Source organism: Saccopteryx bilineata, chromosome 5 (genome assembly GCF_036850765.1).
Source record: "Saccopteryx bilineata isolate mSacBil1 chromosome 5, mSacBil1_pri_phased_curated, whole genome shotgun sequence".
Taxonomy (NCBI): Eukaryota; Metazoa; Chordata; class Mammalia; order Chiroptera; family Emballonuridae; genus Saccopteryx; species Saccopteryx bilineata.
This window is the reverse complement of record NC_089494.1, coordinates 85597540-85622934: the sequence shown is the minus strand read 5'-3', so window position 1 is coordinate 85622934 and position 25395 is coordinate 85597540. Positions and strand designations below refer to the sequence as shown.

The 25395-nt window shown below is 39.4% G+C and overlaps 1 protein-coding gene across 3 annotated transcripts in view; it reads right to left on the bottom strand.

The window, feature by feature from the left end:
- The window catches only part of STAM2 (signal transducing adaptor molecule 2), a 53935-nt gene that overhangs the window by 2350 nt on the left and 26190 nt on the right, over window positions 1-25395 (bottom strand). For 2 of the 3 annotated variants that reach the window (XM_066280008.1, XM_066280010.1), the window contains exons 6-13: window positions 21450-21519; window positions 20705-20891; window positions 10905-10999; window positions 8421-8503; window positions 8190-8277; window positions 7145-7199; window positions 4372-4525; window positions 1498-1667 (exon numbers count right to left, since the gene is read on the bottom strand). In XM_066280008.1, the coding sequence (XP_066136105.1) occupies window positions 1498-1667; window positions 4372-4525; window positions 7145-7199; window positions 8190-8277; window positions 8421-8503; window positions 10905-10999; window positions 20705-20891; window positions 21450-21519 (902 nt within the window). The remainder of the gene's footprint in view (window positions 1-1497; window positions 1668-4371; window positions 4526-7144; window positions 7200-8189; window positions 8278-8420; window positions 8504-10904; window positions 11000-20704; window positions 20892-21449; window positions 21520-25395) is intronic. The other variant, XM_066280009.1, reaches the window with a different exon arrangement.

The window sequence follows — 25395 nt, the reverse complement described above, 5'->3', positions numbered from 1 at the left end:
GATCAATCATCCTGAGAAAATAAAAATTCCTTTTCTATCTTTTTAAGTTTATTAGCTCTTCTTGTTCAATTGTGATCTACTCACTTCACCTAACCAACACTGTTAATGTAATTTTTATATTTGGTAAAAAGAAAGTGCTTAAAAAGTAATAAATATGATTCTAAGGGCTATTTAATCTGAAATCATTTTAAAATCTTCTGAGGAGACGCAGACTGCTCTGACAGTGGCAGCCGTGGCCGGCGTCCATGAGACGAGACCCCAGCTCACGCACACTCACCCACGTTCTTCCTCCCCGCCGCTCAGCCCAGCACAAAGGAGACCACCTCACAGTCCTTCCACTTTCCCTCTGGTAGGGCCCTTCCACAGCTGCCCTCACTCTAATCTAACTCCCTAACAAATTCATGAAGGCAGGGAGAATGGTGTGCTCCACACGGACCCTGAATCGACCAAGACAGTCTTGACCTATAATTTACTTATTAGCATTCTATTTAAAACAAAACAAAACTATGTTGAAAAATCACACCAAATTGCAGGACTTCTGTTTGCTCCTGTAAGTACATAATTTATTTTAAAAGATATGTAATTTTAAATCACATCGAAAACAGTGCTTACAGTATAGGAAGATTAATGTCTACCCTACTTGTTTCTTCTCCATAATTCTTAGTGTTACCCAAGGTAACAAAATTTTTTATTTTAATTGAACAATATGAACAGGTTTATTTAACTTTCAGATATCTAAAATTTATACTTATAGAATTTAAGTGTGGGAAGAGACCTCAGAGATCATTTACACATGACTATATTGAATGAACATTTTGTGTGGCTAAGCAAAGTTAACAGATGACAAGATTTACACATGATTTTCAGAATAGAAGTGTTAGTACAAAAAATCAGACCACAAATTCTACAAGTCAAACACACTTCTTCCTCTCTTTTTTTTTAGTTTATTTATTCATTTTTAGAGAGGAAGAGAAGCAGGGGGGGTAGGGCAGGAAGCATCAACTCCCATGTGTGCCTTGACCAGGCAAGCCCAGGGTTTCGAACTGGCAACCTCAGCGTTCCAGGTTGACACTTTATCCACTGCGCCAACACAGGTCAGGCAACATACTTCTTTAAGAGTCAAAATAACAACAGTTTTCTGATTTTTAGGCTTGCATACAAAGCAATATGTCTGGGACTACTCTGCCAGGCTGATTACAGCACAATGCGATGGTATACCTTTGCTAAAGTACATATATCATGGGCTTGGTCCCTATAAGAGACAGCTTTACTTTGTTCCAGGGACCCAGACTATAAGCCATGGGCAATGATCTCAGTATGGGTAGCAGAGCTAAGAGCATCATTCTGATTTCATGGAATTATGAATGGGCAGTTTTATAACCTTGTCTCAGTAATAAAAGATGGCACTATTATAAAGAGAAGGGTCTATTCTCCTTCTGAAAGTCTGAAATTTTAATTTACATAATTATAAAATGAACACAGCTCCCCAAAACTTACCTTAAATACGGAGCTTGCGCAGGCTGTGTTGTCACTGAGGAATTCACATTTGGAGGCAGAGCTCTCAGGGCACCAATCTGATCTGGTCCTAGGCTGTAGCTTTGGGCAACAGTAGCTTGATGAATGCTCTGACCCATATAATTTCCACCATGTGACTGAACTGGGTATGTCTATAAGCCGAAGAGAAAAGAGTTGACTCCCTGAATTCCCAAACATGTGCCTAGCAATGTATTTAAAACTTTAAAAGACTTAAGTGAAATAAAATGTGATATTTCTTTGGGGAGCAATCTGGTTTTACCAACCCATTCACCCGAGAGTATAGAAAGTGGAGAGCTTCCAAATCCCAGTGCCAAGTCGGTGGGAATTTGATTTATTTGGTTATTCTTTTCTTTTGCAGGGGGTTGAAAGGAATGGAGGAAGTGTATTTTTTAGGTAGTAGATTGGAATCCACCCAGGTAATGTGTCTTGCTGCAGAGCCACAGAAAACCTATTACTCCCTTCAGGGGCAGCCATCAGAATGACGACCTTCACCTTCCATCCTAGGATGACTTAGTCAACCCCTTCCTAAGGATGACACTTAGGAGCGGAAGGTGAAGAAATGGTCTCAGGGCGGGATGCAGGCCCTCTCTGGGCAGGTCTCCTTTACTTCCTGCCTTCAGGACAGGACAAAAGTGTAGAGTAATTTTGTGGGTAAAGAAGATGTATCTTCAGAAAAGAGAAAAAGGTCTAAGTCTCTTTGTTTGTTTTCATGTTTACTTTATCGATTTTAGAGAGTGAGTCAGAGTCAGAGACAGGAATGTTGATCTGTTCTTGTACGTGCCCTGACTGGGGCTCTGCGCTTCGGGACGATACTCTAACCAACCAGCCATCAGCCAGAGCTGTCTAAGTCTCTTTGGGTATTTATGTGTTCCCCACTTAATTTTCAGGGTAACATAAAAGGACAAGATCTACCATCTGTCTACCAAATAGAGCATTCAAAACAATGCACACGTTTAATAAATCTCATATAGAGATCATCACTCCAGTTTTAAACTAAGCTATGTTAAAGCAAAAATCACTTTGACATGAAAACTTACACTGCTAAAAATGCCAAATCAACTGTATTAAGTTAAATCATATCAGTTCCTTAGCAAACATGTCACAACTCACTGACAATAGGCTGAGACTGTGGGAATGGCCCCTTCTGGTGGCCTTCACAAACACAAGAGTGTGTTACTCCAAGGTTTTCTCAAGTTAGAATAGGAACTTTGAATATGTCAAATGCTGCTATGAGTGAACAGTGTAGACAGAAGTGAGGAATCAAAGTGATAGAAAGTTAACTTTTTAAATAAGTGAGTTGTGCAACACAAAATGCAGACTGTAAATAACTAAACACAAAAACTTGAAAAAAGAGCCTGACCAGGCGGTGGTGCAGTGGATAGAGCATCAGACTGGGACGCGGAGGATCCAGGTTCGAGACCCCCGAGGTCGCCAGCTTGAGCGTGGGCTCATCTGGTTTGAGCAAAGCTCACCAGCTTGGACCCAAGGTCGCTGGCTCAAGCAAGGGGTTACTCGGTCTGCTAAAGGCCCGCGGTCAAGGCACATATGAGAAATCAATGAACAACTAAGGAGCCACAATGGAGAATTGATGATTCTCATCTCCCTTCCTGTCTGTCCCTATCTGTCCCTCTCTCTGACTCTGTCTATGCCATGAAAAAAAAAAAAAATCTTGACAAAAGAATGACAGCCCTTTACAGGCATGCTAAGAAATAGAGAATGTAATGCTATTACACAATGGTGCGGGCATTTCTATTCTGTTCCATTTTTCACAGCAGCAGCAAATAACTCTGAAAACAGAAGTACTGCTGAATAAACTCCAGATGTCTTCTGCACCCAGAAATCCTTTCTACCCTCATTTGTAATGACTCTTTCATCATTTTCAAAAGTTCAGGGCATAGCATATTTGATAAATGCATCTTGTCTGATGTGACAGTTACCATAGTAACTATTCTTTTTCTACTTAACAATTATGTTAAGGCATCTAGATTATGCACCCACATTCTATCTTTTTTTCTTGATATCTCCACATAGTCCTTTACATACTAGTTTTCATAAATTAACATGAATTTTGTTCATCAGAGTTTTTTCTGAATTCAATCGCTACCTGGCTGAAACTTTAAAAAGGCTTCAGAATACTAGAAATGGACAAATGAAGTGCTCACTTCAGCTGGGCAACACAGAGAAGGTGTGAGACCTGGAAAAAGATGCTGTTCATGAGTAGTTTACTGAACCTGCATCCACAGGCCTGCATCACATCCTCGTCATACATGGATGTTTAACAACTTAAATCCTGCATCTAAGAAAAACATATAAAACATAATTTGAGAACAAAGGAAGCTCATTAAGCCTTTTAATAATCACGCAAGTCCGACACCTTGGCAGCAATGTTAACCCTTGCTTGTTGAGCAACAGGAACAGCATCTGCACGTCAGGTGGGGGACTCTGGATATGTCAGGCAGTGTCCTAAATCAAAGGGTCTGTACTCTGTGCTTATAAAAGGTACCTATATTCACTGAAAGAATTTATGCTTTATATTTACAAAAGCATATGAAGAACCAGAAATCCCCTCATATATTTAGTGTTCTATTTATTCATGTTAAAAAGAACTAAGATGAAAATAAATAAATAGGAACTAAGATGTATATATATTTGTGAAATGTCAGTACCTAATTTGTCCTGGTGAGCACTCATTGTTTAACCAATACTTTTTGACTATCAAAAATGAGCTTTAAAATTTTACTTTTAAATCACGGAATTTTAATATTTTGCTTTAAAACTTTTTTAATTATTATTTTTTTTAATTTTGAGAAATGTTCTCTGCATTGGAATGCTCACCTGCATTGGAACGCCAGCTGATGAAGGTGGGTAATGTGCTGGGGGATGGAGCTTTGAATAAACGGAATATACTGGTGCTTCATTCACCAATTTGTTATATAGTTCCAGAGCCTCCAAGACTTTTACATTCAATTCAGACAATTCTGAGTGCTTCCTGATTCAGAAGAAAAGCACCTTAATACTCTAAAGTTTTTAAGCATTTAGCAACACAAATTATTTTTAAAATCATTTAGCAACACAAATTATTTTTTAAATCTAGTACATTTTCTATTCATATTTAAATGGTTCTTTATATAGAGGGTTGGGCAAAAGAGGGGTTACAGTTGTTTGTATGAAAAACAATGCTATAACTCCCATTTCGTGTACTCTGACAGCAGCTACTTTTGCCACACCTTGTATGATGCAATATGCACAAAGGGAAAACAAGATGAGGATTTATTTAATTCTTACACTAACTAGTTAATATGACTTCATAAAATTAGTGAAAATCTTTTCCACATCTCACAAATGCAATCAATTTATAATTTTGGTGCTAGGAGAATTTTGTTCCATATATTACAGATTTCTGTTGGAAATTCAATTACAAAGAAGAAAAACTTCTCAATTTAGAAAGAGTTTAGGCCTGTGATGGTGAACCTTTTTATAAAAACTGCCCACTTTTGCAGTGCTGGTCAACCTGGTCCCTCCTGCCCACTAGTGGGCGTTCCAGCTTTCATGGTGGGCAGTAGCGGAGCAACCAAACAGCGCCGCAATTGGCCCACCATGAAAGCTGTAACGCCCACTAGTGGGGAGGAGGGACCAGGTTGACCAGCACTGCAAAAGTGGGTGGTTTTTATGATATAAAAAGGTTCGCCACCACAGGTCTAGGCCTTAATTAAAAATCTTAGTAGAAGAAAGTACTCTGGCAAGGTCCAGAGCCTGCTATGAAATACAATATGACTGAAAGAAAAACATTCACAAAATCACACATATTTCCATTTGCTTATATTCATGAAAGGATCAGCTAAAAACATTTGATTATCCTTGAAAATAAAAATGAAAATGTTTACAAAACTAGTCTCTACTGCTCTTACTTGTTGATTTCTTTTAAGAAAGGGAAACCAGATACCTTATTGTGTAAAAACAAATTCAAATAAGAGAATTCTTAAATTTGCCCAAGGAATTCCTTCTGACTTGGCACACTTTTGTCAGTTCCCATAAGAGTAATAAGGAACTCCCCCTGCAACTGACAAGTTCATAAGGTAAATGGCCACTTTATCTGGCCTAAGCCATCCCACAGCCCTTTTCTCGTTTCTTTTGATCTTAGAGAGAAAGGAAGGGGGCCGGGAGAAACAACAATACAGTTTGTTGTTTCATTCATTCATGCCCTCACTGGTTGATTCTTGTATGTGCCCTGACTGGGGATGAGCTCACAACCATGGCGGATAGGGATGACACTGAACCAACTGAGTTACCTGGCCAGGGCCCAACAAGCCTGTTTATTAAATGTAGCTCTTTTTACAGATATGAAAAGGGCTCAAGTGACAAGAGGCAGAGGCAGGCAACTGACATAGGGCTATCAAATAAATGACCTGGGCTGAGATCTATCAAGATTTGTCACCTTTCCTCTGTTGTAATGTTATATCTGAAACAAACAAACAAAAAATCATGCTGTTTCTTTCCTCTCTTGCATGTGTGACTGTATGAGGTAGGTCAAACTCTACTTTCAGAAATATCCGTTGTAGACCATACAGGAAGCTTCAGATATTAGTGTCCATGCTAAGAAAAGTGTGACTAAGAATTAGCCATAGGCTTCTTCTCCAGTTTGATTACTCATTGGCCATTAACATCCCTGCACTGAAACCAAACTAGCAGATGTGTAAGTACACAGAGAATGCTTCTCCAACATAAGAACGATAAAATGTAATGAGACTACACCATCATTTCAGAAGTACAACAGGGATTTATTCTTCATTTCTGTAGAAAATACAAAGAATTTATTTAAAATGCCTGATGGAACAAAGATTATAATCTTTTGTGATAGAAAATACCTTGCTGCTACTGCCTTTCTCTGGGGTAAAGGCAGATAAGCAGTTCCTGTTGTTCTTGCACTATTTTGTATAGGACTTCAATTATCAGAATCTAGAAAGGGATGACAATAGAACACTAAGCCTCAACTTTGTCTTCATTCACTATGGCTTCTCCCTCTGACTTTAGAGAGAAAACTCTGAGAAACAGAAAAGGGGAAAAACTAAGTAAAAAGCGCAAAATTCTGAGAGTCTATCTGTTAGTACTGCTGCTATTACTAAGAAAGAATAAGACTAGGTGGGATAATGAAATTAAAAGCACAACAGAAATACAAGAAACAAAAACAAGAAAAGAATATGTGCACTGGATTTAGCTTCACAAATAAAAGGAAAATTTCACTTACAAGTTTTTCAAATACTAATTCCCATCACATAACAAGACAATGCACTTGTCTAAGATCCCTGTCTTAATTTTGTACTCTATACTAATTTCTTCTTCATTCCTCGTAATCGCTCAATTCCAGCCCAAGTAAGAAAATGGAGACTGGCACCATCAGAGCAAGGGGCCAGCTGTGGTTCTACATGAAAATATATTTGTTACCAAAATAAAAATCTCACTTTGCTGTTAGTTTGTAAAAGTCTGGGGAATGAAGAAATAATTTCAATAGATTGAACAGCTTCATAAAAACTCCCAAATTTAAAATTCTGCCCAAAATAACTAAACATAAGAAAATTTTACTGGTTATTCCTTGTACAAAGACTCTCACCTGTCAATTTCTTCAAGTTTTTCATCTATCATTGGACCCATCTGTTGGCAGATATCTGCAAATACAAAAACATTTTTAAAATCTTTAAACTTAAACCAGTTTAAGTAAGTATCAACAATTTTCAACAACAGGGCACAACTATACAACACCATGCATTATATAAGAAGAATTAAGTTTATTCTAGAGAAAGGACTATAAAAGACCTAATTTTAATACTATTCAACATCAATATTAATATCATGTGACTAAAGGCAAAGTCAAAAAACAAAAACCCCACTATGTTCTCTGAAAGTATTTTTACAGCCTGTGAAATGTGGAATTACCACAAAATCTTACAAATACCTAGAAAACTGTTATTGGGTAAGTAAAATGACCCTGAGTCAGTGTAAACAAATATAGTTAAGTACAGATGAGATATGAACATTTTCCCATTTATTTAAGCCATTTCAAAATTAAACACATGTATTTCCAATGTAAACACTGATACAATGACACCACAATATTACATGTTCTTAAACTTACTTTTCTTTTATTAAAAGATTTAAAAAGGCTTATCCATTTACCACAGATGTTTTTCTCAAAGGATTTTTTTTAAAGGCATAAAAACCATTTGTTTCAAAATTTTAAGGGACTAAAAAGACACACCAGCATGCATCAGATGACTATATTACAAAATTAATAAAGATTATATATAATTTTGACCTTTAAATTACGATATAAGAGAATTAAAACAGGAATAAAAATTTCCAACATTCTGACTCAATTAATTTAATATGCTGTTATTTCTAATTCTGTCCCTTTTTTTGGACAGTAAATCTTCAGCTAATTGCATTAGTGGGCTTACAGAAATACAAAGACTTACTTCCTGAACAGGACAGACAGTTTTATAACAATTTCCAAGTAATATGTTTACTGTGTAACTATAATCATCTACTTCTCACCAGAGAGTTCTAATCTCTACAAACACAGGCAAAGAAATTTAAGGCATTCTATACAATTAAACTATTCAAGGACGTGAAAGTAATCTCTGCTAGTTACTAAGTACCTTCTAAGTCCAAGAGGTCTTGGGAGTCTGGTTTCGAGTCAGTGGGATCTACACTCTGGAGCTCCTGCAGGGCTCTGTCCATCTTATCCTGAAAAACAACAGGCTACTTTGAAAACTCACCAGGAGTTTTCATTTCAATGAACAAAGAAACTACTCTTTCCAAACATTTTCAAGGATAATACATTTTTAAAGTCTTGATAATTTAATTATTAAACAAAAGAAAGACTGTACCTCATCTATATAAACAGGCTCAGGCTCTGATTTCTTAATTTCTTCCTCCTCCTCATCAATTACATTCAATTTGTCCACAGCTGCTATGAAAACAAAATAAACTTTAAGTTCCTCAGCATTTACTTTGGTATTTTAGTCATTAATTTAAAAGTAATCCGTGATTATCCATAAGAAAAGGAAACCCTTTAAATAGCACAATAGTCACATTTCATAATCAACATACATTAGTACACAGGTTCAATCATTCTTTCTACAAGTATTTACTTAGCTCCCTTACTATGTCCCAGACATTTTTCTAGGCATTGGAAATACACCATTGAGTAAAACAGACAGGAATACTTTCCCTGATGGAACTTACATTCCAGTGGAACAAGCAAGCAATATTATTGGGAACTGTCATTATTGGCATTTTCTGGAAAACTGAGTATTGTCACTTGAGTGAATGAATATATTAGAAAGTAGAGCATCATGTAATTGGCTAATTACAATTAAACTATGAGTTCCTTCCACACTCTTTCCTTGCTATAAAAAAAGTCTTTCCTATAGTAAAGTAACACAAAACAAAAAACTGTTCCATATAGAGATGGTTGAAAAGTAATTTACACATATACATACCCCAAAACTATTTAAATATTAATTGAAGTATTTCTATAATGTACTATACTTAAATAAAGTAAATTTTGCTAAAAAAAAAATTTACAATAAAACTCTGTATAACCAAAGGCTCTTCAGGTCTCCACAGTTAGCCAAATATTTTAAATAAAAATATGTCCTAAGGAGCAGAGTTCAGCATTACATAAGGATATACTGAAAACCCAGAATACCTTTTACTTTTAAAACGACAGCTCAATCTCTCCAGACTAGCCAAGGGGAAACTGCTATATGGGATCCTCTAGCACGGTCTATCAAGTTATTAAAAATTGTGTCTCAAATTTTCATAACAATTTAGAGAGAACCAGAGGAATAAAAACTATAAATAGTGGCAAAGTACTTAAAGTACTTAGTAGACAAATAAGTATTCATCTCTCTCAACTTCATCTTATAATTTTATTTTTAAGATTTTACTTATTGATTTCTAGAAAGAGGAGAGAGGGTGTGGGGAGCGGGAAGCATCACCTTGTAGTAGTTGCTTCCCATATGTACCTTGACCAGGCAAGGCTGGGGTCTTGAACCAGCGACCTCAGCGTTCTAGGTCAATGCTTTATTCACTGAGCCACCACAGGTCAGGCTCAACTTCATTTTAACTGAATGCATCACTCTACCACATAAAGAGGATGTAATACACCAGCGACTTTCAATTGGTGTGCCACAAGAATCTTCAAAACATGAAATACCTGCTATTTAATCAGGAGCACTGATCTCTTTTTCTCTTAGATTGTCAAATAAAAAAATGACAACAGCCAATACAACAGTAGCTGTCTTGTATAAATGAATCAAAACTATACCTATTTTTTTGGTCAGATCAGCAAAAAAGAATATTTTTGGTGTGCTGCAGAATTTTAGTAATTTAGTTTATGTGAAAAAAAATTAGTTTGTGTGAAAAAAATTTTTCATGTGATGAAAAAAGGTTAAAAATCGCTATTATATACAATGCACAGAGCTTTGAATTTAAGTTCTCTTGAATGGGTAAGGATTACCAGCAACATGTCCTGCAACAAGTCACTTTAAGGACAGACTGACTAGAATCCCGGCTCTATCACCGACTAGTTACATAACCTCTCACTCTTTCCTTATCTGTAAAACAGTTACAAAAGTACCTATCTCACAGACTTGGGCCACAGTGTAAACAAAGGACTTAGCAAAATACCTGATACAGGACTGCTCAAATACCACTGAGTCTTTTAGCGCTGATCACCACCATCACTCTTTACCTTCAGTTCCCCGCCCCTCCCTATCCCATAACAAACAGCAGCTTTCCTGGCTCGCTTGACAGTAGCTGAGGGGACTGTCCGTAGCTACAAACCTGAGAAAAGGAACCGACTGTCTTGATTACATTATGTTATTGTCTGGAGTGGCCTAGGGTCAAGTCAAGGAAGAGAAAAGTCTAAAACTTAGGAGTAGTCCTAACCCTGTAATCACACTCGGCACTTGTCAGCCAGCCTCATCCCCACCACCCCTCCTTCCATACTGGGGTTCAATGACAAGTAAAACTGGTATTCTTTGTACTGGACAGACACAAACTGCCTCTTAACTATAATTAGGTTGACTTAAATATTTACATGGTCACAGATTATTTTATGCTTTACATGTAACTATGTATGTTATCTCTAAAAAGGATTTAAAATATCAAGATAAAATAATTCTTGGAATTGACCTGGATAAGTTAACCACTTAATTTGGTAAGAGGTAGGGTTAAATTGTACTGCCCATAAATGTTTTAAAGCAAGAGTTAAATGGCAATTTACTTTTATTTTCAAAATTGAACCATGAAATTCAAGTACAAAGGACTTTAATAAACTTCATTTTCCCTAAGATTTAACTTACCTGCCTCGGACTCCATGTTTAAATTAGTTGTTACAAAATTAGACGGGAAGAGTCCTATTCCTCTGTGATTTTCTCCTTTCCACCAATTAGCGTCACTGAAAATACAGTGTTAAAATGTCATTTGTGCCTATATAACTTGGTGCATTTGTGTCAAGATGAATTAAAATAAAAATAAATTTACCCTACTCTGAAAAATACTAGTTCACATCCAAGCATATTTAAAAGTTCTTAAATTCCATAAAAGATACAGAAAAGCACAAATAAAACAAACGGTATTTCCATACTGACATTTAGAACCAATTAGCAATTGGTCACATTTGATTCTAGGCTTTTAAAATAATTAAAGATTATAGATAACACTAGAATTCCTCTTTATCAACAACCCCACAGCCACCCTACCACACCACCACCACAAAGCTGGTATGCAGCCTTCCTGACAGGGTTTACAAATATTTTTAAGCAAACTCTATATAGATGTTAATCATTATAGATCTTTTTAAATTTATATGTTAATACTTTCAGTTCTTTTATTCAGAGGTTTATCCTTTTTAAATCAAAGTTCCATCACACAAATATGGCATATTTAATTTATCCATTCCCATACAGTTTCCAGTCTTTCATCATTACAAAAAATGGGGTAATGATCACTGTAGATTTGGGGGACACATGTAATGTAGGCTTGTGTACAAAAATGAACTTGTTGGGCCACTGGATATAAGCATCTCCCATTTAAGAAGATATTGCCAAATGCTCCCTCAAGGAGTGATGGCAATTCACCATCCTCCTTCCCTAAGCAACGTGTGAGAATGTCATTTACCATCATGCGTGTTAACTGTGCAACCAACACTTGATATCAGAGAAGAGAGAAACTCTATTTCATTTCCTGTGCTCATTTGCACTTCCCGAGTATCTACAAGTTTGCTGGCCTTTCAGATCACGTCTTCTGTACACTTCTTGTTCATGTCTTCTGTCCATGTTCCCTCGCCTTTCCACTGGGTCTTTTATCCTTTCTCATGGACCTGTAGTTCTTTCCATTATTTTAATAGCAATTATTTGACCTTCATTATGAAAACACCTTCTCTCAAACTGTCAAGTCTAGTTTAACATGTTTATGGTTTCATTTATTCTGCGTTTTTTGTTCCATGTTACCAGATTTAACAAGCTATTTTTTTATGACATACTTTTTTTTAAAGAAATCTTATCTCTATCATTTAATTCCTAAATCTCCTCTATGAACTTGTATTTAATAGTTTTAGTTTTTTTAATCCCGTTCCCATGGTTAGATCTTTAATTCATCTGGAATGAAATTTTATATACTGTGTGAATCTGAATCAGATTTTATTTGTACTGTATAGAGCCATTCACCCCAGTAAAATTTACTGTATATATATACACACATATATATGTATATATATTTTACTGATTTAGGATATCCTATTTTTCAAAGAGCAAGCTGCTCTCTGCTCATGAACCTATTTCTGGGTTCCGTTCCATTGCAGAAATCTATACAGTTAGGTATTACAGCTTACTAACATGTCTTGACACCTGGCAGGGAAAGTACCCTCTCTATTAGTGTATATGTTCGCAGTTCTACATTAATATTAAAATATTTTCAAGTTTTCTATAAAAAGTTCTTTTGGGATTTTAATTGGAAATGCAGTGAATTTATGTTTTTATGGGAAAAATTATATCTATAACATTAATGTTTCTTCACCAAGCACCTGGTATCTCCCTTCACTTATATATTTATATGCCTTTATATCTTTCAAAGAATTTAATTTTTTTTCCATATAAAGGCCTTATATATCTGTTAGGTTTATTTATTCCCAGATCATTTATAGTTTCTGTTACTATAGAGAATGGCATATTTTTCTATTACTTCTAAATAGTTGTGATTAAAGTAAAACATAAACACTGAGTTTATACGTTGAATTTGTATCCAACAACTTTGATGAACTCTTGCTAGTTTCAGTGTGTGCATTGATAGTCTTGGACTTTCTATATAGATAATCATAAAATATGAAAATAATGATAAGTTGATCTATTCCTTTCCAAAAATGTGACTTATTGAGCAGGCATTCTTAAAGATGAAACTTAATGATAAATTAACTTCTATGATTCTGAAACATTATTTCATTTTAAAAGTACAACAAAGACAATTTACTACGTCATAATTTATCTGCTAGTGGCTCATGTTCCTGAGTGAGAATAATGCTAGCCAATCAGATCACAGATATCTTTCTCTGTGAAGGTCTTGCTCATTGTGACCAGGACATCTGAGACAAGTAACTTTGTGTAATTTTAAGAGGTCCAATGGTGCTTTAATTTTAATAAAAATTAACTTCACTGTAAAAAAAAAAAAGTACTATAAAGGCATGAACTTTATTACCCAAATTCTTAAAACCAGAAAATAACATATATTGATGGTTCCAAGGTATGATATCTGCTGATGTTCACATAGGATGAGAAATTCTCTCTCTTATTCTCAAACACTTTCTGAAGCTGAACTTTCCATTTTAAAAAGGAAAGTTGAACTTAGGGAAATTTTTACATAACACCAGAAAACCCAAACCTGTGAAACTGATGCATGGATTTTACTTGAACTTAACAAATTTATATGTAGCCTTCCTTAGAGGTCCCACTAACTTGAGATAATTTCCCTCCCAACCACGATTGCAAAGTCCTTGATGAAGTGTAAAAGGAAAGAAAACAACCAAATGCTATGTCAAAGCATGATGATTGCTTCCAGCCCTAATCCAGCTCTGTATGCTCTCCATTGACAAACAGTTGATTCTATGAAATGTTAATGGCAAAAATATTGTTCAGCCCTGGCCTGTTGGCTCAGCGGTAGAGCGTCGGCCTGGCGTGCGGGGGACCCGGGTTCGATTTCCGGCCAGGGCACATAGGAGAAGCGCCCATTTGCTTCTCCACCCCCTCCTCCTTCCTCTCTGTCTCTCTCTTCCCCTCCCGCAGCCAAGGCTCCATTGGAGCAAAGATGGCCCGGGCGCTGGGGATGGCTCCTTGGCCTCTGCCCCAGGCTCTAGAGTGGCTCTGGTCACGGCAGAGCGACGCCCCAGAGGGGCAGAGCATCGCCCCCTGGTGGGCAGAGCGTCGCCCCTGGTGGGCGTGCTGGGTGGATCCCGGTCGGGCGCATGCAGGAGTCTGTCTGACTGTCTCTCCCCGTTTCCAGCTCCAGAAAAATTCCAAAAAAAACCAAAACAAAACAAAAACAAAACAACAACAAAAAAACTCACCAGCTTGGACCCAAGGTCGCTGGCTTGAGCAAGGGCTTACTCGATCTGCTGTAGCCCCACAGTCAAGGCACATATGAGAAAGCAATCAATGAACAACTAAGTTGTCACAACAAAAAACTAATGATTGATGCTTCTCATCTCTCTCCATTCCTGTCTGTCTGTCCCTATGTATCTCTCTCTCTGTCTCTGTCAACAACAACAACAACAAAAAATATTGTTCAATTTTACATTCCACAATTAAGGTACCCGTACTTTGGCACTGAAGTTTTACATAAGCCATTTGATAATTAAGAACATTTTTATTCCAGCATTTATGTTTAGATTTTTATGTTAAGAAAGATAGTACGTCACAGCTGAGTGAAAAATGATGCAAGCGTAAGAGACATAAACTACCTTCAACAAATTGATTATTCAGCTAACATTTATGAAAGCCCACCAAGGAGGGGCAAGTGACATTAGTGTAAGCACTGAAGTTAAAAAGGTGACTAAGAATCAGTACCTAACCTCAAGAAATTTAAACTCTAGTATAGTATTTTTCAACTTTACCAACCTCTCCTACCAACTAAGAACATGTTACATTGCTTTACCTTAAGGGGTTCTTTTCTCCTTCCCTCTTCCTCCCACCCAGGGAAGTGCTGACCCTCTTCAGAACCAACTCAACTAGCAGGGGAGACATATGTGAGAAGTAATTACAATACAATATGAGAAGTGCTATCACTTATACTCAGGGAGCTATAGCAGCACCAAGACAGACCTTCTAGTTTAATGGTAAAGGCAGAGAAAGGTTTAAAGGCTTCTCAGAGGATATTAAATCTGGCATGGGTTTGAAGGTTTAAGCAGGCGCTCTTCAGGAGGAAAAGGAAATGAGGGATAGAAATAAAATGCACTTCTCCATTATGTATGGATAAGCAAGAAAATAAAAGTACAAAGAAAGAAAATACTTTGCACACCGAGGTAATCAAAAAACAAATTTACTTGGTGTCATTTTAGGTCTCTGTCTTCTTAATTAAAACAATGTATTTGCTGGCCCTGGCTCAGTGGTAGAGCGTCGGCCCAGCGTGTGGAAGTCCTGGGTTCGATTCCTAGTCCGGGAACACAAGAGAAGCACCCATCTGCTTCTCCACCCTTCCCCCTCTCCTTCCTCTCTGTCTCTCTCTTCTCCTCCCGCAGCCAAGGCTCCACTGGAGCAAAAGTTGGCCCGGGCTCTGAGGACAGCTCCATGGCCTAAGCCTAAGGCGGTAGAAGGGCTCCAGCAACAATGGAGCAATGCCACAGATAGGCAGAGCATCGCCCCCTGGTGGGCATGCTGGTGGATCCCGGTCAGGCGCATGTGGGAGTCTGTCTGACTGCCTCCCCACTTCTAACTTTGGAAAAATACCCCCCCAATGTATTTGCTAACTTTTACAACAATGACTGAAGCTAAGTAATGTCTTTTATGAATACGATAATCATGTGAGAAGAGTGCTATTTCTACCACAAACATATAAATAGTAAACCTGAAAACCTGGTAATCTTGAGGAGGTCCTTTTCTTATATTACCTGTTTTATTTTTTAATCTGGGAAACCTATCCTTCTAAATCCCAGCTCCCTTGCTAACAACCTTCCTTGCAAGTAAAGTTCCTTTTCTTTTCTAAATTCATTTGCTTCTTTAACAGGGCTTTCCAGGCAGAGAGAACCAAATGTACAATACCACAAAAGTCTAATCACAACATGACATTTTTGGAACTGCAAGAATTCCACTTAATTATTTAAAATGGTACATAGAGAACAAAAAGAGGAGTGGTGAGATAAAGCTAAACATGGAGAAAGTAAAAAGCTTTTTTGCTATACTGTTAATAGGAAATGTGTGCCTTTTCTATCACCTCCATGTTTCTTAATGTTACATACAAGAATGCTGTATTTTCAAGGGACTTTTCCAAGTTCTACATGTGAAATTTTTTAATTTTATGCTTTCATTTTCCCCAGCAATATAAATACAATGAATACAGTCATATTCTGGGTCATCTAGATAAGTGGTTTTCAACCGTTTTACACTTGGGGAGTGCTGAAATTTGGAGAATTATTTCAGAGACCACCAAGGCAAAAAATCACTCTGAGCACAAACAAATTTGACTAAGATCACTGGGTCTATAATCTTCGTAACATCAGGATGGCTAACTCTTGCAGATCGGCAGGCAATTTCTGGCAAACCAGTCCTCAGACTGGCAGTTGAAAAACACTGATCTAGACCTCCTTTTAACCTAAGAATGCCACTTAACTTTAGTCACCAAGTTTACCTCTGTGTTTAAAATCTTGCAATGATAACCAATCACTCAGAGTGACAACAGTAACTTATACATGTTGATGAGCATGTCTATGGAAATTTAAGTCTGCATTAAATAATCTTTAAAATGAGGGCAATTTAAAAAAAAATACATTTCATTCATCACATTCAACTTGAGTTCTTTTAGCAGTTACAAAGAAAAAAGTTCCTTTTTACAAGCTGATAAGTCTCAACTGAAAATATTTTTGCATAAATCTAAGTTATTTAATGAACTTGTGCTTTATTAGACATCAGTGCAAACAGTACATGCAGCACAATAACAGAACCCTTCAGTCACTGCAAGCCTGTAGACCAGCGGTTCTCAACCTGTGGGTCGCGACCCTGGCGGGGGTCGAATGACCAAAACACAAGGGTCGCCTAAAGCCATCGGATGTATTGTATAATAAATATGTATTTTCTGATGGCTTTAGGCAACCCCTGTGTTTTGGTCATTCGACCCCCGCCGGGGTTGTGACCCACAGGTTGAGAACCGCTGCTGTAGACTCTAATAGGTATTGCATGCCACACAAACACCAACTGACATCAAGGGATACACATATATGAAGAACTCACAGAGGTACAAAAGAAAAACTCAGGCCATGGCTAGTTGGCTCAGTGGCCTGGTGTGTGGAAGTTCCAGGTTCAATTCCCAGTCAGGGCACATAAGAGAAGAAACCATCTGTTTCTCCACCCCTCCCACCCTTCTCCCTTCTCTTTCCCTCTCTCTCTCCCCCTCCTGCAGCAATGACTCAATTGATTCAAGCACATTGGCCACAGGCACTGAGGATAGCTCCTTGGAGCCTGCACCTCAAGTGATAAAAATAGCTCAGTTGCAAACATGGTGCCAGATGGGCAGAGAATAGGCCCCAGACTGGGGTCACTGGGTGGATACTGGTCAGGGTATATGCATGAGTCTATCTCCCAAGAAAGAAAAAAAGAAAGAGAAAGAAAGAAAAGGAAAGGAAAGGAAAAGAAAGAAAACGAAAGGGAGCAAGAGGGAGAGGGAGAGAGAGAGAGAGAAAAGAGGGGGAGGGGAGGGGAGGGGAGGGGAGGGGAGGGGAGGGGAGGGGAGGGGAGGGGAGGGGAGGGGAGGGGAGGGGAGGGGAGGGGAGGGGAGGGGAGGGGAGGGGAGGGGAGGGGAGGGGGCCCTGGCCAGTTGGTTCAGTGATAGAGCATCACCCAGTGTGTGGATGTCCCACGTTTGATTCCCAGTCAGGGCACACAGGAGAAGCGCCCATCTGTTTCTCTACCTCTCCCCATCTCGCTTCTCTTTCTCTTCCCCTCCTACAATCATGGCTCAATTTGAGCAAGTTGGCCCTGGACACTAAGAAAGACTCCATGGCCTGACCAGGCAGTGGCACAGTGGAAAGAGCGTCGGACTGGGATGCAGAGGACCCAGGTTCGAGACCCCGAGGTCGCCAGCTTGAGCGCGGGCTCATCTGGTTTGAGCAAAAGCTCACCAGCTTGGACCCAAGGTCGCTGGCTCCAACAAGGGGCTACTCGGTCTGCTGAAGGCCCGCGGTCAAGGCACATATGAGAAAGCAATCAATGAACAACTAAGGTGTTGCAATGCGCAATGAAAAACTAATGATTGATGCTTCTCATCTCTCTCCGTTCCTGTCTGTCTGTCCCTGTCTATCCCTCTCTCTGACTCACTCTCTGCCTCTGTAAAAAAAAAAAAAAGGCTCCATGGCCTCCACCTCAGGCACTAAAAAGAGCTTGGTTGCTAAGCAATGAAGCAATGCCCCAGATGGGCAAAGCATCGCCCCTAGTGGGCTTGCTGTGTAGATCCTGGTCAGAGCACATGTGGGAGTCTGTCTCTGCCTCCCCTCCTCTCACTGAAAATAAATGGAATGGAATTGGAGGAGTGAAATGGAGAAAGGGAATGGAGAAAGAGGAAGGGAAAGAGGAAGGGAAAGGGAAAGGGAAAGGGGAAGGGGAAGGGGAAGGGGAAGGGGAAGGGGGAGGGGAAGGGGGAGGGGAAGGGAAAGGGAGAAAACTCAGGGACTCAGTTATCACAACACAGGGTAATACAGACCTGCTGGGGACAGTGATGACGTACCTGTGCCAGTCATCAGTACTGTATTTACCTCATGAGCAACAATTTATTTTAGAAAAATTTCTTATTACATAAAAGTAATGCTCAAAATTTGAACCTCAGAGCAACTACTATTTAGTTTTCATATATTTTATAAATGTGTTTAATATAATTGTATAAGAGTATCAGAAGTGTAAAGCTAAGTTATTTTGTAAATATTCTAAGTAAAACCACTCAGAAGCCTGACCTCTCAGACATTACCTCTTCACCTTCATAGCTATTTATTCTCCTCTCCTTCAGGGGTCATGTGCTCCATTCCAAATGCTGATTTTTTAAAAGGCAAAAAACTTCTGTGAACACAGTATTATCTTGATTGCCTAAGAGACTTTTGTTTTCCTATTACCAATTATTGCAAAATTTTTCCTGTCCTGTCAAAATCAAAGTTCACCTGAAGTGAAATCTGGATAAGCCTTTTCTTTCCCAGATGCCCGCACCGCAGGCAAACCTGCTCTCCTCTGGACACCAACATGCCTCTTTTATGCCATTCACATTCTACATTCCACACAATCACCTCTACAGTAATGTTAACTTCCTTTCTTTATTCTCGGTTTTAGAAGAATAGAACTGTGTCCTCATTCCTTTTTTATTATAAACAGAGCCTATTATATGTTTCTCAATATTTACCGATGCACAGTAAAACCATTTTTGTGTATTTATCCATTTAACCCTTTAAGTAGTACAAACGTTCATGTACGTCCTTGTGCCTCCTGACCATCCACAGTACCACCGTACATGGATAAGGCAACATTAAAAAGAGGCCAATGTATGTTCTTCTTGTTTCCATAAACTGGTTATCAAACAAACACATGATTTTAGGTTAATAAAAGTGTAACTGGAACTAATTTCATTTTTTTAAAAAACTCAACTCCGGGGGTCAGTGAGCATGAAAATAACTCACTACTTAAAGGGTTAAAATATCCTAGACCAGCTATCCTTACTAAGCTATTTATAATGCACACCAAATGCATTTGCAATCTTTAAAAAAAATTTCTTTTTATTCATTTTTAGAAAGAGAGGAGAGGGAGGGAGGAAGAGAGGGAAGGAAAGGAGGGAGGGAAAAGAGGAAGGAGGGAAAGGAGGAGGGAGGGAGGGAGGGAGGGAGGGAGGGAGGGAGGGAGGGAGGGAGGGAGGGAGGGAGGGAGGGAAGGAGGGAAGAGGGCAAGAGCAAGAAGCATCAACTTTCATATGTGCCTTGGCCAGGCAAGCCCAGGGTTTTGAACCAGCAAATTCAGGATTCCAGGCTGATGCTTTATTTACTGTGCCACCACAGGTCAGGCTAATCAACTTCTTCTAAAAGCAAAGAAAAGACTAAACTTAGGCCTGACTGGGTGGTGGCACAGTGGATAGAGCGTCAGACTGGGATGCGGAGGACCTAGGTTTGAGAACCCGAGGTCGCCAGGTTGAGCACGGGCTCATCTGGTTTGAACAAAAGCCCGCCAGCTTGGACCCGAGGTCGCTGGCTCGAGCAAGGGGTTACTCGATTTGCTGTAGTCCCACAGTCAAGGCACATATGAGAAAGCAATCAATGAACAACTAAGGTGTTGCAATGAAAAACTAATAATTGATGCTTCTCATCTCTCTCCATTCCTGTCTGTCTGTCCCTATCTATCCCTCTCTCTGACTCTCTCTATGTCACTGTAAAAAAAAAAAAAGACTAAACTTAGGCCCAATATTGATAAATCTATTCTTCATTACAACTTAAATGATAGAGAAGTTGTGAGGGACAGCTGAGTATCGAATTGGTTTTTAAAACTGAATTAGGGAGGAGCCAAGCATAGCTTTTGGTTGCTTTGATCAAAGGTAATACAGCTATTATTTCTTCCTAAAATTGATTTGCCAGTAATTTTGGATTTCAAATTCCCAATGTAAATAAATTCAGATGACTCAATATTTGTTTCCCAACTGTGATAATCAACAACCATCATTTAATACATCTTTTATCCAAAATAGAAAGTAAAACCAAACTTGACAATGAAAATCACGTTACAGAGTCTAACTTTTTTTAGTTTTATTTTAGAAAAAAGTAATTAAGATATGAAAAGGTCCTATGATACACCAAAGTCATAGAGCTGCATATCCAAGATTCTAAATTAAGGATATTATCCTTAACTTCAAAATATTCTAGAAAGAAAGATTTAAAACATACCTGTCATCCAAAACAATAATAATTTCACCATGTTTAAAGGTAAGTTCATTGTCCTCAACGGCTTCAAAATCATATAAAGCTCTCACTTTTCTTGCACCTTTATTATTTAACTGAACTTCTGCAGAAGGATATAAGGGTTTTGTTTCTGTGTGCTGTTGCTTCTGCTCTTGCAAGGATAATTCAATAGCTAGGATGAAAAATTAAAATGCAAAAAAGGTAGCCTGAATTAATTCTGATTTTTAAAAGTTTAAGAGAAAATATTAGGTAATATAATAATAAGAACAAATCAAGTGAGTATTTTATTTGTCCAATTAGACTGCAAGCAGTTAACTTTCTTGAGGGGCAGAAAATCATGACATTTTTAAAAATAAAGGTTTTGCTCATTCCTGATTATAACAGTCTGTCATATACAGAAGCTATTATTTTTATAGCAAACAGCTTGTGACATTATAATATGGGTAGCTTTCCATACAGAAGTCTGAGCATATACTTCTGTGCTTGACTCATAACTTTATTATTAAAGAAAGGTGAAATGTAAGCTCTCCAAAAGTAGGACATTAAATACATATTATTGACAAAGATAATGCATTAATCTTATGTCAATTATTTTCCTTACTTTTCAGACCCTACTAGTGACTAGATCTTAAGTAAAATACTAGAAGTGTAGCCAGTTTTATTATAATTTTTCTTTCAATAAGTTGTTCTGTTTCCAGTAACACTAAGTTACATGTATTTGATGACTTACCTTTAGCTATATCTTCATCTTCTTTGTGTTTGTTTGATGACGTACCATTCTTGGCAGAAGCTGAGACAGTCTGTAAATGTACAAAATGGGTACAAGACTTAGCAGGATGATCACTTACAAAGCTTTCTAATGTGTAATCACTGGCTTATACACCTGAAACTAATAATGTATGTCGACTGTAACTGAAAAATTTAAAAATGATTAAAAAAAGAAAAAAACTCACAATTACCCTTCCAAAGAAAACAGTTCTCTAATTACTAATGTCAATTTAAAATAAAACTGATATTAACTGATGAATTTCATTTGAAAGTGCTCTTCTTTTTACATTTTTAATTTATTGTGTTGACATGGTTTCAAGTGTCCCCCTCTATAGAACACACCCTATCGACTGCCCCCCCCCGCCCCATGCAAAGTCTCTTTCCATCCCCATTTCACCCCTCGTCCTCCCTTCCCGACCTCTATCCCCCACTTTCCCTCTGGAACTTGCTACCCTGCTGGCTGTACCTATGTGTTATATATATATCATCTGGCTAATCCCTTCACACCTCTTTGATCCTGTTCCCTCTTCCCCTTCCCTCTGACAGCTGTTCCTTGCAACCCTGATTCTATTTCTATTTTATTCCTCAGTAAAGTTCTTTACATCAGAATTTTCAAGAAAACATAAACTCAAAAACATGAACTGGCTTATATATTGCATAAGTCTTAGTATCTGACACAGAACTCGGCATACAGAAAGTACTTAAATAAGAATCTCCTGACTTCCGGTTAAGATGACGGCAGAGGTAAATGCAGTCCTCAAATCCTCCCACAACCACATCAAAATTTCAATAAAACTATAAAACAACCATCATTTAGAACCGCCTGAAATGTGGTTGAATAAAGTCCTACAACTACGAATTGAAAGAAGAAGCCACATGGAGACTGGTAGGAGAGGCTGAGCCACGGAACGGGCTTGTCCCACACCCACATGCGGAAGGATACCTTGGCTCTGGAGGGTTCTCCCCAGACCAGAACCCCTAGTCCACAGTTTCAGAGCCAGGAAGAGAAGTCCCCATGACTCCTGGCTTGCCAGTGGGAACTGTGGCTGAGCGAGACAGAGAGCTGTTGCAGCCCCAGGCAGCTCTTAAAAGACCCATGCATGAACTTCCTCAGACTCACTCCCTCTGACCTCCAGCAGTGGGAAAGCAGCGTGAAAGGAACCAGAGATATACAGGGAGAAACTGGTTTGTTAGGCATCAGGGCAAGAGCTGGGGAGGGCACCTTTCCGTCAGACAAAAGTGCTGGCAGAGGCTACTGGTCCCTTCTGAGACCCACAAAGCTGACTGGTGAGTGCCTATTTGAGTTTCTATCAACCTTGCTCACACTGTTCCCCCTGCCCAGGTGATCCCCTGAGACTCAGCCCCACCCAACTTGTGGGCCCACCCAAGCTGTGGCCTTTCCATACAAAGGGCCTATCTTGCCTTATGCTTTGGACTTTTCTAAAATCTCTCAAACAAGCAGCAACTGGCCTCTGCATAGCCTACCTATACCTCTTGCTAAGTGGCCCCAGACCCGGCACCAGCAGCATCTGGAGTTGGTTCACAGTGTGGCCCTCTCCTGGCACCTCCAAGCCCAGTACAAGTAGTAGCCATGTGAATATCACCATGTAGCTCATGCTGGGTGGCCCCAGGTAGGGCACAGGAAGTGGCTGACCTTGCATCTGCCGGAAGGTCCCAGAGCCAGCATACCTGGTGGACAGCTTCAGACTATTCCAGAGTACATCCCTAACATCTCTACAAATGACACGCTTGAACGGCGAACTCAGTGAGCACCAAAGTTCCACTGAAGCAAGTCCTACTTCGCAGGGTCAACTCCTGAACAGCACCTCTTCTGCTCTAGTGGCAACCAGCCTTCAAACCTGATCAGCCTGGGCATCATCCCTCCCAGTGATGCCAACAGCAATCAAGGCTCAACTACAACAGCATAGTTCACACAACCCACACAGGAACACACCTGCAACAGCCATCTCAGGTGACTGGGGAGGCTATGCCACTGGGCCCTAAAGGACGTCTACTAGACAAAGCCACTCTCCAAGTTTGGGAGACATAGCTGTTCTACTTAATACATAGAAACAAACACGGGGAAGCAGCCAGAATGCAGAGACAAAGAAATATGTCCCAAATAAAAGAACAGAAAACTTTCGATAGACTAGAACTAAACAAAATGGAGGCAAACAATCTATCAGAGAGTCCAAAACACTGGTAATAAGGATGCTAAAGGAACTTAGAACATCAACAAAGTGATAAGCATAAGAAAGGATATAGAGGCCCTAGCTGGTTGATTCAATAGAGCGTCGGCCCGGCATGTGGAAGTCCCAGGTTCGATTCCCAGTCAGGGCACACAAGAGAAGCACCCATCTGCTTCTCCACCCCTTCCCCTCTTGCTTCTCTCTCTTTGTTTCTCTGTCTTCCCCTCCTGTAGCCATGGCTCGATTAGAGTGAATTGGCCTCCAGTGCTGAGGATGGCTTCATGGCTTCACCTCAGGCATTATGAAGAGCTCAGATGCTGAGCAACAGAGCAATGCCCCAGATGGGCAGAGCATCACTCCCTAGTAGGCTCACTAGGTGGATCCCAGTCAGGGCACACGAGAGAGTCTGTCTCTCTGCCTGCCTTCCTCTCACTGAATAAAAAACTAAAAAGAAAAGAAAACCTATTTAAAAAACTGACAGAAGCAGTAGAGTGTCGGCTCGGCATGTGGATGTCCTGAGTTCGATTCCTAGCCAGAGCACATAAGAGAAGTGCCTATCTGCTTCTCTACCCTTCCTCTCTCCTTTCTCTCTATCTCTTTCTTCCCCTCCTGCAGCCAAGGCTTCATTGGAGCAAAGTTGGCCTAGGCGCTGAGGACGGTTCCATGGCCTCCTCCTCAGGCGCTAGAATGGCTACAGTTGCAACTGAGCAACACCCCAGATGGGCAGAGCATCACCCCCTCGTGGGCATGCCGGGTGGATCCCGGTTGGGTGCATGTAGGAGTCTGTCTGCCTCCCTGCTTCCCACTTCAGAAAAAATTTAAAAATTTAAAATATAAAATATTAAAAAAATGACAGAAAATCTCCCTAACCTGGTGAAGGAAATAAAACATACAAGTCTAAGAAGTGCAGAATCCCAAAAAAGATGAACCCAAAGAATCCCATACACATCACAATTAGATTAAAGACAGACTGTTAAAAGCAGCAAGGGAAAAGCAGTTAGTTATCTACAAGGGAGCTCCCATAAGACTGTTAGCTGATTTCTCAACAGAAACTTTGCAAGCCAGAAGGAAGTGGCAAGAAATACCCAGTGATGGAAAAACAAGGACCTAAAACCAAGTTAATCTACTCAGCAAAAGTTATCATTTAAAATCAAAGGACAGATAAAGAGCTTCCCAGACAAGGAAAAACTGAAGGAGTTCATCACCACCAAACCAGTAATACATGAAATGTTAAAGGGTCTTCTTTAAAAATAATAAATAAAGATAAAAAATATGAACAACAGCCCAACCAGGTGGGGGGGGGGGGTGCACAGGATGGAGCGTCAGCCTGGGATGCTGAGGACCCAGGTTCAAAATCCCAAGGTTGCCGGCATGAGCATGGGCTCACCCACATGTGCATGGAGTTGCCGATTTGAGTGCCGAATCATAAGACATGACCGCATGGTCACTGGCTTGAGCCCAAAGGTTGCTGGCTTGAGCAAGGGGTCACTGGCTCGGCTGGAGCCTCCTGGTCAAGGCACATATGAGAAAGCAATCAATGAACAACTAAGGTGCCAGAACTATGAGTTGATGCTTCTCATCGCTCTACCTTCCTGTCTGTCTGTCCCTGTCTGTCAATCTCATTCTCTCTCAAAAAACCCCCACAAAAATCCCCACAATAAAATGGCAATAAATACATATCTAGCAACAATTGAATCTAAAACACAAAATAAATGAACA